The sequence below is a fragment of the Dendrobates tinctorius genome, unplaced genomic scaffold (genome assembly GCF_039654945.1).
Source record: "Dendrobates tinctorius isolate UK_male_01 unplaced genomic scaffold, ASM3965494v1 ptg000011l, whole genome shotgun sequence".
In the NCBI taxonomy this organism is placed as follows: Eukaryota; Metazoa; Chordata; class Amphibia; order Anura; family Dendrobatidae; genus Dendrobates; species Dendrobates tinctorius.
In genome coordinates this window covers 23,299,181-23,317,532 of record NW_027361679.1, presented here as the reverse complement: position 1 = coordinate 23,317,532, position 18,352 = coordinate 23,299,181, and the positions used below count along the sequence as shown (strand labels likewise).

The window sequence follows — 18,352 nt, the reverse complement described above, 5'->3', positions numbered from 1 at the left end:
ATTTACAGGGTGATTCCATAATTTTTTTCCCTCAGAATTGAGGTATTTCCATATTTTTTCCCCTATGCTTGGTTTAAAAAAGTAACCATTACTGACTAAGACATTTTTTGTTCTTGATTTCCTTTACTGTTTCTTAAAGCCAGAAAGTTGGCATTTGAATGACTTTAGTTTTGTGCCATGTCTGTGATCTGCTTTTTTTCTACAAAAGTAAACAACTGAATGAACATCCTCCAAGGCCAGTGATTCCATAACTTTTGCCAGGGATTGTATATACTTACTATACTTTATATATATATACACATATATATATATATATATATTTATACAGTATATATATGCATATATATATATATATATATATATATATATACATAAAACCCTTTTATAACTATCCCCGGAAAACGTTTTGAGCATAGAGTTAGACTCTATATTAAAGTAACATGTATAAATGAATGAATTCTTGTTTAAATATTTATTTCTGATCATTTTATCATAGAAACTGGTGCGCCTATGTACATACAAGACTTTCACCCACGGTTGTAATGGAGAACCTGGAAACATATGTATCTGGGGCTAATCCCTGTGCCTGGAACATGGGATCCTGTTCAGTAAGGTATGTGTTCACTATCATAGTTGGCTACACTAACTTTGTATTTTAGGATATTGCAATATAATTTATATATAAACCAAACATGTAAGGGAAGGTTACGATAGGATATGGGTTGAACTAGATGGACTTAAAGTCTTCCTTCAACCTTACCAACTAAATGCAGTAAACTAAGAGTGAGTCTCACATCCATGCTGTAAGGAGAAAATCTATGTTTGCTATATGAGTAATCATGTCATACAGGTAAAGTAGGCATTGAGCATGAAAATGGAGCTTCTCAGTTATTTATTCACAGACCTGGGCTTTAGGGACACATTCCTTCTAGCATAATGGCAGAGATTCAGAGTAATAAACAAATCAGATCCCTGTTAGCTATTCCTCTGGTTTTGCAGAAAATATTAAGGTGATGAACAAATGATCAAATGACTTAATGTTTTTTCTTTATCAATTTATAAAAATAATAAAATTCACCCTAGGTCTTTTCATATTACCTCAAGAGCAGGAGTAATATTTAACTTCTCCTCTCCATTGTGGAGATATTAGTTTGTAATGTTTAGGTTATAATTTCTGTTATTGCCAAGGGGTTGTCACTAGACGTTTTTCTCTGACGTTGTGTGCTTTTTCCACTGTATGACAGTGATTAATTATAAGCAAACAGCAATATACCAGGGAAAAAAAGATGGATCTTTCTCTTGTGTGAGACAAGTAATGAGAGACAGTCTATGCTACCCACTGATCTCATGGTAAAGCAATTACAAATGCCAAAGCAGAGCAGAGATGACTAACACCTTTCAGCTTTCATCTCACATCAGTCATTGTGGGGAGAGTAGAGCTGCAACTGCAGATGTTTGTAATAAGAAAATGTACAGATCTGCTGTGCTGCCAATCTCCTACACTGACTTTCATGAGATGAAAACTGAAAGACATTAGTAATCTCTGCTCTACTCCAGGCTCTTTGTAGTCACGCACAGCTCTGTAGTGAGATTAGTGAGAACATGCAAACAATAGTGGTGTTGAGATAGCATCAGGCTGACAAAGATCCAGACTTATACTAGGGGTCTGAACATTGCTGATGTTTCTGTAAATGTGATACCATTAGAAAGCAACTTGATTATTATTGGATACTGATGAATCATCATTGATACCATAAAAAGAACTTGATTAGAGATGTGTGGACCCGTGCATGTTCGGGTTTGGCGGGTTCGGGATCTGAACTTGACCCTGAACCCAATCCCAATAGAAGCCAATGGGGACATGAACTTTGATGCTTTAGAATGTCTGTAAAAATGTCATAGTAAAGTCTAGGAGGCTGCAGGAGGAAGCTACAAGTGGGTAAGAGCAGGAAAATTGCCCTGAAAACAAATGGGGTCAGGGAAATGCTTTAAAATAACAAAGAATAAAATAAAAGAAAAAAATATAATCTTGAACCAAGAGGCAGAGGTCCAAGTAGAAAAGGAGGTTGAGAAGGAGATGGAAGAGGAGCAGGTATTCAACACTTTTTTTGTGTTTTGGTTTTTATTGATTTTCGGGGGGTATTCTGAAAACAGACAATGTAATAATCGGCTGCCCACTCTCTATTTATATACGGGCCGTGTAATGCTCTACAATTTTTTGGATTGAAAATAATGAGTAGAGCACCAAATAGGAGATGTGGCCGTGTTGCTGATATTTGTGGTTGCTGGTGGTTGTGGCTGCAGGGAGACAGAGGGCATGGTAGATCTGTGCTTGCTACGCGTCTGAATGAAACAACTTCCTCTGGTGCAAGCTGGCGACAGGACTTTGTATGCAATTTCATAGGCCCAAGTACCGCTGAACAAATGGTGAGGCCAGAACAAGTAGTGGTGGTTTTAGATTGGTTATGTGAAAGTGCCTTCAGCCTTTTTGCTTTGTATTCCACCCAATCCCCTGCTGACAGCACAGATTTCTCACCTGTGGCCCATGGGCATCTTTCTTCCACTTCACCCCCTTGCAAATCAGGCAAGCAGTCTGAGCCCCAAGTCATTCAGCAGTCACTTCTGCTTTTTCATGACTTTGCTGGCTGTGGTTCCGTGGGCCATCCACCTGGCCCTGGCCAACCTTTATAAGAGATTGGAAACAGTGCATTCAATCACTTGTTCTATGAGTTCTATGAGTTCGATGAGTACGTGGGAGATTTGGAGCAAACATCACTGATGATGCTGAAGACAAAACACAGGTGCCAACTTCTTCAGCTTTTTCAGCTTTCTACTGTGTGTACACCGGTAAGGAGGGAAGGGGTTGAAGACTGGGTGGAACATCATGCGTGGGATTATTAATATTTATTTTTGGAGCACCATTGATTTCATGGTGCTGTACATGAGGAGGGGGTTACAAACAAAATCCAAATAGAAATTACAACAAATAGTGACAGACAGGAACAGAGAGGAGAGGACCCTATCCTTGTGGCCTTACATTCTACAGGATAATGAAGGACACAATAGGTTTGGGGGCAACAGCAGCTCTGGTGTTGGTGAGGTGGCAGTGGGTCATTGCAAGCTGTTCTGAAGACAAGGATTTTCAAGTTCCACTTGCAAGTTCCGAATGTAGAAGTTAATCGGATGGGGATACTTGAGAGAAGTTTTGCAGGTGTTTGGATGAGGAACATCTGATTGTGGAAGAGAGAAAAAGGTCTTGCTAGGACAAGAAATTATGTGGTGGGAGACATTGGGAGATTAGTTTTCTCATATATATGGGGGAGACAAATTATGGATGGCTTTGTAGGTCAACATTACAAGCTTGAAGTGGAAACATTATAGAATTGGGAGGCAATGAAGGGATTTGCAGAGGGGAGAAGCGGAAGAGTAGGAGGACAGAAGGATTATTAGGGCAGCAGTTACGGATAGACTGGAGATGTATGATGATGCAATGGCAGATGAGGATGTCCTAGACCCCACATAGAGTCAAGACCATCTGACTGATGTGGGACATTCGGAGGAAGAGGTGGTGTCATGCTGCCCTAGCTGCACAGCAAATGAGGTAGCATGGTGCAAAAGTGCCAAGGTCAGACTCTAGCCTTTAAGTTGGCTGCTACTGTGCACTGCGGCCGGCCCCTAGCCCATTCTCTTTCCATGTTGCCTTCTCTTCCTACTCTGCTTCCTTCACTGTCTCCTCATCAGCTTAAAAAGTGTGGCTAGTGTGTGAGTGCTTTTGATGTTCTCCCCCTGCTGCTGCTCGCATGTCTGCGGTGCAGCCTCACTTCTGCCATCCTGCTCCCTGGCTCATATGTGGCATAACCACAAGATGGAACTCCACCTTTCGTTTGCAGGAGAGACTGTGTGAGCAACAGCAGGTATCCAATCTCTGCAAGATTTGTGCTATAAGACATTCATGCAGAGGATAAATCAGATAAGTCATCAAACTATTTGATAAGGTAGGTAACTGCGCACTGGGTAAATGTAGTGGCAGCTGGCGCATGAGGTAGGAAGCATTTTGGTGCATGTATTACCACTGCCAAGGATTGCTGGATGTTTCTCTTTCAATGTCTCCTCCCGTTCTTTCACCACAACCTCAACTACCTCCTCATCCAGTCAATGTAACACCTGCATGACCAACTTCACCACAACCAGGAGGAAACAACAGCAGGCTGTTCTGAAACTCATCTGTTTGGGGGGAAAATCCCACACCGCACAGGAGATGTGGGCTTTGCTTCTTATCCAGTCAATGTAACACCAGCATGACCAACTTCAGCAGAGCCAAAGGGAAACTACAGCACTTTGTTTTGAAAATCATATGTTTGTGGGGAAAAATCCCACACCACGCAGGAGCTGTAAATGGGGATCAAATAACAGGCAGATATGTAGCTGGTGCTGATAAACTTCAAGCCCAGCCTGGTGCACAATAACAGGCAAAATCTCATAGCAGCTCCAGGCCAAGTCAGTTTGATGCACATCCCTTGCCTTACGCATGTGTTAAATTTGGTAGTGCAAAACTACACAGATATGTCAGAGCTGCTGCTGAAAGTGCAGTCCATCTGTAGGCGCTTTTGTTGTTTTCACCCTGATGCTTCTCACCTGTTTTCACTGCAGCTTTATATCTGCAATTATGCTCACCGCCTAATACGTGCTGTATCCACAAGATGGAACCCCCACCTTGCATATGCTGGAAAGACTGTGTGAGTAGTAGCACACGATAGTGGAGTTTCCGCTGCAGCACGCAAGAGTGAGTCGCGCTGTGGAACAACACCACTTTAAGATCAACGAGTGGGCCTTCATGCGCGATGAGTGTGCCATTTTGAGCACATAATCCATGAACATGGCCAGCGCTGATAATGCCATCATCACCATTCATATCCCACTTCTATGTCTCCTAGAAAAACAAGGTTTCAGGCAATAATGGATGAGTTGGTGGCACAGGAGGAAGAGGAGGACGATTAAACAGGGACCTTTAGCACCATTATCAGGCCAGGTGTCCACACATGTCTTGGATGACGGTCTCCAGTACCAAGAGTGGCCAAGTACACAAATGTCCAGCCAGAGGACAGTTTTGGTGGATCAGGAGGAGGCGTAGGAGAATGAAGAAGTTGAAGAACAAATGTGTTCACAGCAGGGGGGCTCTCAAACCAGATCATGGGCATCACTGGAGAATGTCTGGGGGGATACAGAGGATAAAGATGCACACAAGAGGCAATACATGCTGCTGTGCCTGCGCAATGACCGCCGAGCTGCCAGAATTGTTACAAGTGCTGATTACTGGGTGGCCACCCTGCTGGATCCCGCTACTAACACAATGTAGCGCCAATCCTTTCTTTCGTCACTAGAGTGAGATCGGATAATGTGAAATACAAGCGCTCGCTGGTAGACGTGCTACTGGCGGCGTCATCACCTTACAGCAGGAGCTCAGTAAAAGCACAATGCCGTGTAGCCTACTAACACAGCTGGGGCACTGGCAGCACCTTGGAAGGGTTTGGTTGGTATGGCAGAAATGTTGTTAACTTACTCAGCAAAATCCTGAACCACCAGCTGATACATTTCCTATTTTGGTACAGTTCAAACAAATGTTTTTTTGTTACAGTACAAATAGAGTTTTTTTGGCACAATATTCCTAGAGGCTTTTTGGTAAAGTAGAAAACAGAGGCTTTTGGGTACAGTCCATACAGAAGCTTTTTGGCAATACACTCCCAGAGGTTTTTTGGCACACTACAAGCAGGCTTTTTGGACCACAAATTGGGAAAACACAGTTGCATCCTGGAAGTTTTGTCTAGACACACCTGGAAGTGCAATCTCTGGAGCTGTGTTTTCATGCTAAGTAAAGCTGAAACTTTTGTTGCTGTTCATGAAGTGGGCAGATACTTGTAGCACAAGGACTGTGCCATACGTTATGTTTTTTTTTTCCTGCTAAGCGAGGAAGGCGAGCTTGTTTTTAATAATGTTACACTGATTTAAGATAAGATAAGATAATCCTTTAAGCGTCCCACCATGGGGAAATTCAGAATTCAGAAATTCAGAATTTATGCAATAATTTTAATAAACCAGTAGAAGATTTAAAGAGAGAGTGCTCCTGTGTCTACGTCTATGTGCAGCCAAGAGAGCAAATCTACCACATTTGTTGCTAGAAGTGAAGGCAAAATCCCCAGGAAACAAGTGTGACAGGTGTGTACAAGCTGCATGTCCTCGTTGAAGGGGGCTATATAGATAGAACAGTGGTCAGACAAAATGGAGAACCTAATCTAGCACCTGGTCCAAAGCTAGCAGCAGCTCCAGTAGCAGCACCAGCAACAGCTGTAGCAGCAAAAGCTGGCATAACAGAAGACAAGTAAGCTCCTGATACAACAACTCCAGCAACAACAGCAGCAGAACTGAATATTCACAGAGGCGATTCATAGCACGGTGACAGATTTGACCCCAATGTCAACTGATGAATTTTCTGACCGGAAAACGGCAAGGAGAGCCTTGCAGAAAATTACCCCTGGTGATGACATAGAGGCCTTTTTAACCCTTTTTAAAAGGGTCACTGATAGGGATGTATTGGACTAGGCTGTATTGTGGATACTGCTGGCTGCAGGGGTGCTGGACTTGGCAGGGATGCTTGACTGGGAAGGGATGCTGGACTGGGCAGGGTAGGGATGCTGGACTGGGCAGGGGTGGTGGACTGGGCAGGGGTGGTGGACTGGGCAGCATCGTTGATACTGCTGGCTGCATGAGTTCTGGACTCTGGAGCGTGGTGGATGCTGCTGGCTGCAGGATTGATGAACTTGGCAGCGTGGTCACTCGGTGAACTGGAAGCTGTGGTAGTGGCAGATAGTTCGGTGCTGTGGGAGCTGGAAAGTAGATTGGCTGCTGGTAATATCCTACGGCCTGTTGATTGTAGATTTGTGACTGCTGCAATGCGTGGCTGTAAGCAACCTGGCAGGCCTGCATGACGTTCAGCAGAAGTTGAGGCATAAGGTTTTCCGACATGCTCCACTCAATAGCAGAAAAAAATGTTGTGCCGGTTTCTCAAGGTCAGCTTCCAGGCAGTCAAGGCATTTGTTGACTTCCTTCAACCCACTCTTCACTCTGTCAGCAATCAACCTAATTCCATCGTGGAAGACCGAGCTTAATTGCATAAAATCATGCCTGAGTTTAACACCAAGTTTCATACCTATAATTGATCATCACACTACATGCAAAGAACATACGTATGTGTGTGTATGTGTATATATATATATATATATATATATATATATATCAGGCAACTCTCTATTATAATGACACCTACCAAGAACCTCCTGAGTTCAAAATGCCTTGGAAAATATTGACTCTAACGAGAAATCACACAAAACCATTATTTTTGTGCAAAAATATACAATCAATTTTATTAGATAAAATACATGTAATCACAAGTCCAATGAGTATATATAAGGTGGAAACAACAAACCGCTCGACACAACGTGCACAGGATGTAAACCATTAAATAACATCTAGTGCAGGGTATAAGTAGAGTAGGTTATTAGTAATAATAAAGTGCCTGTGAATAATCCGAAAATCGGTGCCTGTGCATGATCCGAAAATCGGTGACAATCGCAGCATGCTGCGATTGTCTCGGTCCAAGGAACGGATCCGATAAAAAAACGCATGATGGGAGCAGCACCATAGAATAACATTGGGACAATTGCAATGCGATTTTTTTATCGCATTGCATTCGTCCGATTTAATCACTAGTGTGACTCTGGCCTAAGTTACTTTTTCGCTCCACTGAGCATGCCCGTGGCTCAACCTCCCATTGGAGTTCAGGGGTCAAATGCTCAGGTCCCGTGCCTGTTCTAACTGGACCATCAGGAAGGTCCCGGAAGGATGCTGCTAGCCGGCCAACGTCTGTGTGTCCATGGTAACATGGGCGCTATGACGGGCGCCGGGTTCCGGGTTGACCGGAAGTAACGCGGCGGGGACTCTGCGTTGCCCGCACATGCGCCGCCATGATGGCCGCACGCGTCGATGTGGCCATAGTAACACAGGCACTATGACGCGTGCTTACTACCGGAAATGACGTGGTGACATTGCGCTGATTGCGCATGTCGCATCATAATGACCGCGCATACCGGACATGGACTATGTTAATTATTGCCAGTATAAGAGGGCCTTGGCCCACAACAGTGGCCATACAGCCCCCCGAGGAAGCCTCTGGGCGAAACGTGTAGGGGTTTTGCCAGTGCCTCTCGACCTGTCCACATGGGTAAGAGATATTTTCCCTAAAAATCTGTTCTGTGAACTCCTTCGGGTATGATGCAGATTGCAGGGTATAGAGGTGCTTATTTAGTCTTGTTATTTGTGAGTTGCTAGTAGCATAGTAAGGGAACATTATCCCACTTGCTCCCACACTTGAGGATGTTTATTTTGATCTCTGTATGAGGTATGAGCAATTTTATGCACAGGCACTTTATTATTACTAATAACCTACTCTACTTATACCCTGCACTAGATGTTATTTAATGGTTTACATCCTGTGCACGTTGTGTCGAGCGGTTTGTTGTTTCCACATTATATATACTCATTGGACTTGTGATTACATGTATTTTATCTAATAAAATTGATTGTATATTTTTGCACAAAAATAATGGTTTTGTGTGATTTCTCATTAGAGTCAATATTTTTCAAGGCATTTTAAACTCAGGAGGTTCTTGGTAGGTGTCATTATAAACTCAGGCATACCTGACCTCTCCCAGGCCCTCTGCCACTGACGAGAAGACCAAGCAAAATCAGTGGCAGAGGGCTGGGAGAGGGGAAACCTGATGGACTGGCTGCCTCTTCCCCAGCCTGTGAAGCCTTGGGACTGTGTCTGTTCAGTGGCTGGTAGATGAGGGGCCACTTCAACAGAGGATGATCCGGGTTTTGTGGTGCTGCACCAGGCTCTGTGTGGAAAAGAGAAAAACATTAGTGAAAAAATCAAGGTTGTGTTGTGCTGTTCCAGGTTCTGTGTGGGGGAAAAAATTAAACATTATTAACAAGGAGAAAAATATATATACTGATGTTTGCTGAGCAAGCGTAGGCCTCAGAAAGGCAAGGTCCAGGTGGCACTTGTATATCCGGTACCTTGCAGCAGAACAACTTTGAACCCAAACCTCATGTCCTTGTTGAAGCGGTCCTTTATCGAGCGCCAACGGATTTTGATTCACTTCACTGTGGAGAAAAAAAAAATTAGAAAACAATGTACATCCATTAACAGGTTCACTGCCGTTTCAGACCACATTGCAATACTTACCAAAATTTGTTCTGGCACACAGTGTGGCATGGTCCCAACCAGGAAGTAGCGATATTGCCACTTCTTCCCAGAGCCTTCGAATCACCACATTGTCGGAGTGCTGACGGTCATGGATGTCCCACAACGGTACTCGCTCTTGCACAAGGTGAATAAGTTGCTCATTGTCAATGTTAATTGTGGCTTCTTCCCGTTGTGAAACCTATAGATAAAATAGAAAAAAAGAATTTTAAGTAAAACTGAAAAAAAAATTGTATTACAAGTCTGATGAAAAGAATACTGACACCCCGTCTTTACTCCTGAGACACATGAACCTGACGACTCTGGGAAGAATCATCTCCACTCAACTGCTCCTGCTCTTCATCACTGCCAGCTACCTTTAAAGAAATTAAATGATTTAATACATGTGGAGTATTGCCAGTCAATACATACCAATCAATATAGCAAATATGATTAAATAATCTTTGTCAGGTCCACCCTGGGAAGACGTCAGTTCTTCGCTTGAGGACATTTTGAAGAGCAGGCAGCAGTCAAGTGAAACACTACATAAAGGAACAAAGAAGAAAATTGGAGACAAATACTTACATTACAGGCAGTAGTCCAACAGCACAGCAGTCAGCACAGGCCAGGGACACACGGCCGCAACAGGAGACAACCACAGCACCAGGAGACGACCATGAGAATACTGCTGCACCAGAAGACAACCAGGAGACACCCACTGCACCAGAGAGTCGGCCAGTCTACTAGGAACAGAAAGAGCATGCAGAGAGACAGACATTTACTAAGCTTCTATACTTAGATAGACAGTGTTGTCCTCACCACAACAGAAAGCAGCACCAGGAGACGAACAGGAGAAACCCGCGGCACCAGGAGCCAACCAGGAGACAAGCACTGCACCAAGACAGTCGACACGTCTAAAAGTAAACAGAAAAAAAATTAGTACAAAGTATAAACAGCAGTGAGAGAGACAGACATTTTCTAAGATTCTATACTTACATAGCCAGTGTTGTGGTATTGTCCAGAGAGTTATGGCCTTGCAGTGTCCACACTTCCTTTTATAGAGCTATCAATTAGCAGGTGGTTGAATCACTTACTGGAACAACTCATTAAAAAAATGCATGCGTATAGAACACATGTGTGGATGCATGTCCTTGCGTACGCATGCGTTCCCATAGACAGTAATGTGCTTATTTGACGCACTCATCGTCATGCGCATGAATGCACATATTTGACAGATTTTTGCCGCTTCCAAAAATCCAACATGTTGCGTTCACCGGACCCCGCCACACACTGAAAAACAATGCATGCATACGCTGACGCATGTTAACTGTTTCAAACGCATGCCCCTGCGCACACCATGTTAAAGATAGCTAAACATGATGCATTCAGAGTGCTGTGGATGAAGCGCTGCGCAAACAGACGCAAATGTGAAACCAGCCTAAGTGCCAGAATTGGCGCATCTTACAGATGCGCCTTTTCTAGGATGTCTGGGGGCAGATTTTTTTTAGCCCAAAAACAGCAATCAATTTCACATGCTGTTGTGCAAATGGAATAGACAACAGATGGAAATTATTGACAATTATCAAGACACACTCAACAAAGGAGTGGTTCTGCAGTTGGGAACCACAGACCACATCTCAGTACCAATGCTTTCTGGCTGATATTTTGGTCACTTTTGAATGTTGGTTGTGCTTTCACACTCGTGGTAGCATGAGGTGGACTCTACAGTCCACACAAGTGGCTCAGGTAGTGCAGCTCATCCAGGATGGCACATCAATGCGAGCTGTGGCAAGAAAGTTTGCTGTGTCTGTCAACATAGTGTCTAGAGGCTGGAGGCACTGCCAGGAGACAGGCCAGTACACCAGGAGTTGTGGAGGGGGCCATAGGAGAGAAACCACCCAGCAGCAGGACCGCTACCTCAGTCTTTGTGCAAGGAGGAACAGGAGGAGCACTGCCAGAGCACTGCAAATTGACCTCCAGTAGGCCACAAATGTGCATGTGCCTGCACAAACAGTTAGAAACCGACTCCATGAGAATGGTCTGAGTGCCCGACGTCCACAGATGGGGGTTGTGTTCACAGCCCAATACCGTGCAGGACGCTTGGCATTTACCACAGAACACCAGGATTGGCAAATTCGCCCTGGCACCCTGTGCTCTTCACAGTTGAAAGCCAGTTCACACTGAGCACATGTGACACACGTGACAGTCTGGAGATGCCATAGAGAGCAATCTGCTGCCTGCAACATCCTTCAGCATGACCGGTTTGGCAGTGGGTCAGTAATGGTGTGGGGTGGCATTTCTTTGGAGGGCCGCACAGCCCTCCATGTGCTCGCCAAAGGTAGCCTGACTGCCATTAGGTACCGAGATGAGATCCTCAGATCCCTTGTGAGACCATATGCTGGTGTGGTTGGCCCTGCGTTCTTCCTAATGCAGGACAATGCCAGACCTCATGTGGTTGAAGTGTGTCAGCAGTTCCTGCAACGTGAAGGCAATGAAGCTATGGACTGGCCCACCCGTTCCCCAGACCTGAATCCAATTGAGCACATCTGGGACATCATGTCTCACTCAATCCACCAATATCACGTTGCACTATAGACTCTCCAGGAGTTGGTGGATGCATTAGTCCAGGTCTCGAAGGAGATCCCTCATGACTCCATCCGCCGACTCATCAGGAGCATGCCCTGGTGTCATAGAGAGGTCAAACAGGCACGTGAAGGCCACACACTTCTGAGCATCATTTCCTTGTCTTGAGACATTTCCACTGAAGTTGGATCAGCCTGTAATTTGATTTTCCACTTTTATTTTGAGTATCCTTCCAAATCCACACCTCCATGCGATATTAACTTTGATTTACATTGACCATTTTTATGTTTTCTTGTTCTCAACACATGCCACTATGTAATGAATAAAGATTTGCAGCTGCGATATTTCATTCAGTAATATCTATGATGTGGTATCTTAGTGTTCCCTTTATTTTTTTGAGCAGTGTATATATTGAGGATTATTTGGTTTTTAAATGATGTGTACAGTTTTTTTTACAATGCTATTTTAGCATGAGTTTTTACATAGAGAACTGCTGTATGTAAAAGCTTATGTTAAAATCGCATTGCATACGGATTGCATACGAATTGCATACGCATGTCATACGGATATTCCGTGGAAAAATCACACAGATATCACATTACACTCACATGACACTCGCATAGCACTCGTCCGTTTTTTCGGTCCAGAAATCGGACCGTTTGTTTTGTCGCAAATGGGCATGAGCCCTAACCGTGAGTCCCTCACCGTGGACCCATAATTCTTCCTGATGGTTTCCATCAAATGAGCCACTGGATTGTAGAGAAGTAAAGAAATAGAAGTACTCCACAATCTAGATTGTTTTAGGAAATTTCTAAGTGTTTAACCTACCCTCTAGAAATAAATGAAAAAAACAGTATAACTATCTTTTTAATCCAGGAATAAAAACACTTCATAAAGACTTATATTGTTCCAGAATGATGTTTTATGGGTCATGCAATCCTTACTTAAAATTGATTTTTGTTCTTAATTTAACCTAGACAGATTTAATAAGCCCCATTGAGGAGTTCATATACATATTCAACAGCAAAAATACAGCAAAAGGACAAAATAAATACAAAAACAAATAGCAGAAAAAAAAGCAGCTATGTTTAGAAACACAGAAAAATAATTTACTACATGAGGTATCCTTCATGAAGGCAGAGGCAACATAGGTGCAAAATAGTGATGAAACAACCACTCACAACCTACCAATTCATGTAAGAATGGTTGCTTAGTATTGGAATTGCGCACAGATAAGACTTGTATAAGGCGCTGGTCACACACAGGGAGAATACAGTGCCTGGCTTAAAGCCTATTAGTGACGTCCATACTATTACATTACGCGGGCTGCTCAGAACTATATAAGTGTATAAGGATAATTTACAAGGCCAACATTGAAGGATTTGGCAGCATCCTGCATAGAATTTAGAAAAATTGAACAGTAAAATATAAACAATATGCATGAGATATTGATCGATATTTTGGCCAAAATATGCAATCTCGCAACCCACATCAATGGTCCTCATTGACTTGCGAGTCCCTACACTGAAGTCAAAAGCAAGAAACATGCATTACATCTGTATGACTGGCACCTTATACAAGCTTTATCCATGAACAAGTCTAATACTTGGCAATCACCCCCACCTGGTGGGCGTGTGAGTGGTTTTCATCAGTATTTTGCTCCTGTGTTACCTCTGCCTTTTTTAACTGGGGATGCTGAATCCTGTAATTGCCTTAGGCCTCTTTCACACTTCCGTTTTTGACCATCAGTCAAAATCTGCCAGGTTTTGAAAAAAACGGATCCGCCATTTTTTTTTTTTTTGCGGATCCGTTTTTTTCCCCATTGAGTTGCATTACTGGCGGATCTTGACGGATGGCCATCCGTTGGATCCGTTTTTGTGAGGATCCGCCAAATTTTTTTCGGCCGCCGGCATGCTTGGACGGACCATGCAACGTTTTTTTTGTTGTTGGATCCGCATTTTCCATTGCGCATGCCCGGAGAAAGGAAGTCAGGGAGAAAATTAACCCTGAAGTTCTAGTTCTGGCGGACGAAACAAATTCTCTCTCTCGCTCTCTCTCTCTCTCTCTCTCTCTCTCCTCTCCTCTCCTGCCAGCCAGCGGTTCCTTTAAAATTCTTCATTCTGCGGATCCGTCACAAAACGGATCCTGTGGCATCCGTTCACATCAGTTAGGAACAGATCCGCTTTTCCGGCGGATTTTAACTGACACAAAAAACTGAAGTGTGAAAGAGGCCTTAGGCTGTGTGCACACGCTGTGGATTTTGCTGCGGTTCCGCAGCGGTTTTGGCCGCTGCGGACCCGCAGCAGTTTTTGCTGCGGTGTACAGTACCATGATTCCCTATGGGAATCAAAAACCGCAGTGCAGACGGTGCGGAATTTTCCGCGCGGATTATCTGCGGTTTTCAATCCGCAGAAAGAATTGACATGTCAATTCTTTCTGCGGATTCTCCTGCGGTTTGCCATCTCCTCCATTGAGGAGATGAAAAACCGCAGGGCAAAACCGCAGAGCAATCCGCAGGTAAAACCGCAGGTCTTTTGACCTGCGGTTTCACCTGCGGATTTTGCAAAATCCGCGCGGATGAATCCGCACATAATCCGCAGCGTGTGCACACAGCCTTAGTCTTCTGATGTTTGTTGGTAAATAGAGTTGAGCGACTTTGGTCGGATCGGGTTTCGTGAAACCCGAATGAAACAAAATAAGTTTCAGATGAAACTCGTCCGACTAGAGCAAAAAAAGTCGGAGTTTCGTCCGACTTTTATTTCCCATTGACTTGCATTGGGGTCGGGTTTCGGACGAAACTCCGACTTTGTTTTGCTCTAGTCGGACGAGTTTCATCTGAAACTTATTTTGTTTCATTCGGGTTTCACGAAACCCGATCCGACCAAAGTCGCTCAATTCTATTGGTAAATATGGCTGTAATTTTTTAGCTAAGGTTTTTATATACACAATACATCTTCAAACCTATCAGCCTAGATGCCTTTGTAACTATTTCATAAATGATTTGCTTTACTTGAAGTGATGTCTTTGCCCACATTCAAACTCAGAACCTCTAGCATGGCTGGCAGCAGCTTTAGAAGTGAGCCACAGAATTTAACTGGTATGCTTTTTCATTGCAAGCATTATTTACTAGTAAATAGAGATGTATCTTTATATAAGGCCGGGGTCACACTTGTGAGTGTGATGCGAGAAACTCACGTGAGTCTCTCGCATCAATACCTGGTGCTGCCAGAGTGTGCGGCTACATGTATTTCTATGCAGCTGCACACTCCGGTCCCGAGTGCAGGTGGCAGCACCAGGTATTGATGCGAGAGATTTGTGCAAGTTTCTCGCATTGCAGTTGCAAATACCTGTATATATATATACCTGTATACTAGCACTAAAATAAAGAGAATAAATTACAATAATCACATTTATATAGGCATTTTCTGTGCTGTAGATAGATTTCTAAAGTCACTGAATATGCACACTGTAATGATTCTCCTGTATTCCAAGCATAAATGTCTTGTCATGTGACTACAAGTATGCAATTTGCATATGTGTAATGATGTGTTGACTGGAATCTAATCTGCTTCTCTCAATGTTCCTGCACACGGGCCCTTCAATGTCAGAGTCTGACCTTGTACATAGTTCATAGTGGTGATTGTGATGGCCAGCATCTAGTTATATTTGTAGCACTGATGTGTAGAAGGTATATGGTCAGACTTATATTACAGAAACACAGCACTGAATTTATCATACAGTGCTCCTCCATTATATCACAATGTATAACATCTGGATCTGAGGTTAATATAGGGTTTTGGTTTTGAGTCCAGTGTTAATATAGAGCTTTGGATAGCTAAAATGCAGCACTCAAATTAATCCTTGCATAGCTTTATCCCACAATGGCATACCTGCCAACAGTCCAGATGGGGGCTGGGGTAGGGCACAGCCTGAGGGGAACCCCCCATGACTGCAATGGGCGGGAAAGTTTTCAAATTTGTTGTGGTCTCGGTGACATGAATGGCTGGGATGGGGTATGGGAGGAGTTTTGGGTGGGGGCCTGGGGTAGTGGGGAGAAAGTGTGGGAAAACTGCATTCTTCATAGGGAAGCAGGAAATAGAAGACCCACCCTCCCATTTATGCAGTAGTATGGGGCAGGTGGGGTAGGGGGTTATAAAAAAAAAAAAAAAATGGGGCTGAAGGGATCGAAAATGAACGGGAGGTATGTGAGGATAGCACAGGTGAATGGGCAGTCTATATGTATAGTTTGGTGTTTCTGTCGTCACAGTGGCTACGTTGGCGGGGGGTGGGGTTCTTGGAGTTGACGAGGATTGGTCGGGGAAGGAATTGGAAGTAAAATTCCCGGCAGTTTTAAAATGGTATGGGGGATCTGGCTTTTTGGTTATGGACTCTGGACGGGGTTTTTACCTCGAGAGCTCTGGTGGTTAGTCTCCCGGAACGGGAGTTGCGGTGCCCTCGAGCTGGGGATGGACGGCTGAGGGTAACATGGTGGTCGAGTTTTTTCCCATTGGTTTTTGGCCAAAATGTTTTAGCCAGATCTTTTAGCTCCAAGAACCCTCCCCTCATGTTTTACATTATGATTATATATTATTGCTTATTGTTAAATGTTATTGTTTGTTAATAAACTTGGCCACTGTGGCCAAAATTATCCAAAGAATTCAAGTTGTAGCATGTTTTATTTTAGGAGCGGGAATATTGGTGGGAGTCGATTTAGGATTGGAAAATGGTAAAGGGAGAAAGCTGGACTCGTCATGTGCGGTCATGCAATTGTTTTTTTTGTTTTTTTTTAAGTCCTGGCAAATTCAGGGACGTAGCGGTCTAAAAACGGGTGTGTACATAAATTACCCACAAATGGTGGGACTGGCAGGCAGTCCCAGAATGGATCTGGTGGAGATGCAACATCAATAAATTGCCAACAGCAATGTTGGAGTGCAAACTTATCCATATAAATACAAAGAACAAAGTGCAGATAGCAAAGTCCTGTGCTAATCAAACTACCCCTATAACACTCCCCACCTCTCTTACGTATTCCCCTGTGAAGGGCTCTCTGAGGACAATATCTTAATGCTTTTTGAAAATTTATAAAAAAAAAGTCAGTTTCCCACTAAATTTGTACTGACATACTTTTTGTCCTGACACTCACTAACACATTTGATAGGAGTAAGTGGCATGCAATGGGTCGGAGTTTATTCTGTCCAAAATATTAGGAAGAAAGTAATTTGCTATTATTTAACAATACTTTTGTCATTTATTGTCTGCATCTCTTTCTACTCATCCAGGAGTCGAGTGATGTCGCAGTCTGTTTATAGACTGAAACATAATATAGTTACATCATTGGAATGGAAATGCTGCCCAGGGTACAGCGGGGAGCAGTGCAAAATAACAGGTTTGATTTTCTTTTATCTCATACATTTTGCTGCTCTAATGTATATTTTTAGATTTCAACTTCTACATATTATAGCAATATCTTTACACATATGGCCCAAAGTGATGGCACCCTTGAAATTGTCCAAGAAAATTAAGTATTTCTCCCAGAAAATTTTGCAGCTACACATCTTTGTTATACGTACATATGCTTATTTCCATTGTGTGTATTGGAACAACACAAAAAAAATCAGAGAAAAAAAAAGGCAAATGGACATCATTTCATTCATCCCTAAAAATGGGTGGACAAAATTTTTGGCAACGTTCCAAAATTGTAGGTAAAAAACATTGTTCAAGCATGCGTCGCTTATTTAAACTCATATGTGGCAAGTAACACTTGTGGGCAATGTGAAAATTACACCTGAAACCAGATAAAAAGTGGAGAAGATGACTCAGTCTTTGCATTGTTTGTCTGTGTGTGCCACACTAAGCATAGACAACAGAAAGAAGAGAAGAGAAATGTCTGATGACTTGAGGACCAAAATTATTGAACAATATCAACAATCTCAAGGTTACAAGCCCATCTCCTGAGGTCTTCATGTTTATCCTTGGCGTGTAACATAATCAAGAAGTTTACAACCCAATGCACTGTAGCTAATTTCCCTAGACATTGACAGCAGAGAAAAATTGATGACAGGTTTCAAAACAGGATAGTCCGGGTGGTAGAAAAGCAGATCCAATCAAGTTCCAAAGAAATTCAAGCTGTCCTGCAGCCTAAGGGTTCATTAGTGGCAATGCCAACTATTTGTCGACATCTGAATTAAATGGAATGCTATGGCAACAGACCCAGGAGAACCCCACTGCTGACACAAAGACATAAAAAAAATCTAGACTGCAGTTTGCCAAAATATACGTGAATAAGCCAAAATCCTTCTGGGAAAGCATCTTGAGGCCTAAAAAGAAAAGAACAGAACACAGTACCTACAATAAAATATGGTGGAAGTTCAAAGCTTTTTTGGGGTTGGTTGGCTTCCTCTAGGCCTTGACTGTGTGCAAGGTATCATGAAATCTGAAGATTACTGGGTTTTCATCCTACATCATGAGTTT

General features: G+C 43.1%; 1 protein-coding gene across 1 annotated transcript in view; it reads left to right on the top strand.

Moving 5' to 3' along the window:
• MMRN1 (multimerin 1) overlaps positions 1-18,352 on the top strand; it is a 291,995-nt gene that overhangs the window by 146,560 nt on the left and 127,083 nt on the right. Inside the window, exons 2-3 of the mRNA XM_073590130.1 lie at positions 497-613; positions 17,161-17,267. Of these exons, the coding sequence (XP_073446231.1) occupies positions 497-613; positions 17,161-17,267 (224 nt within the window). The remainder of the gene's footprint in view (positions 1-496; positions 614-17,160; positions 17,268-18,352) is intronic.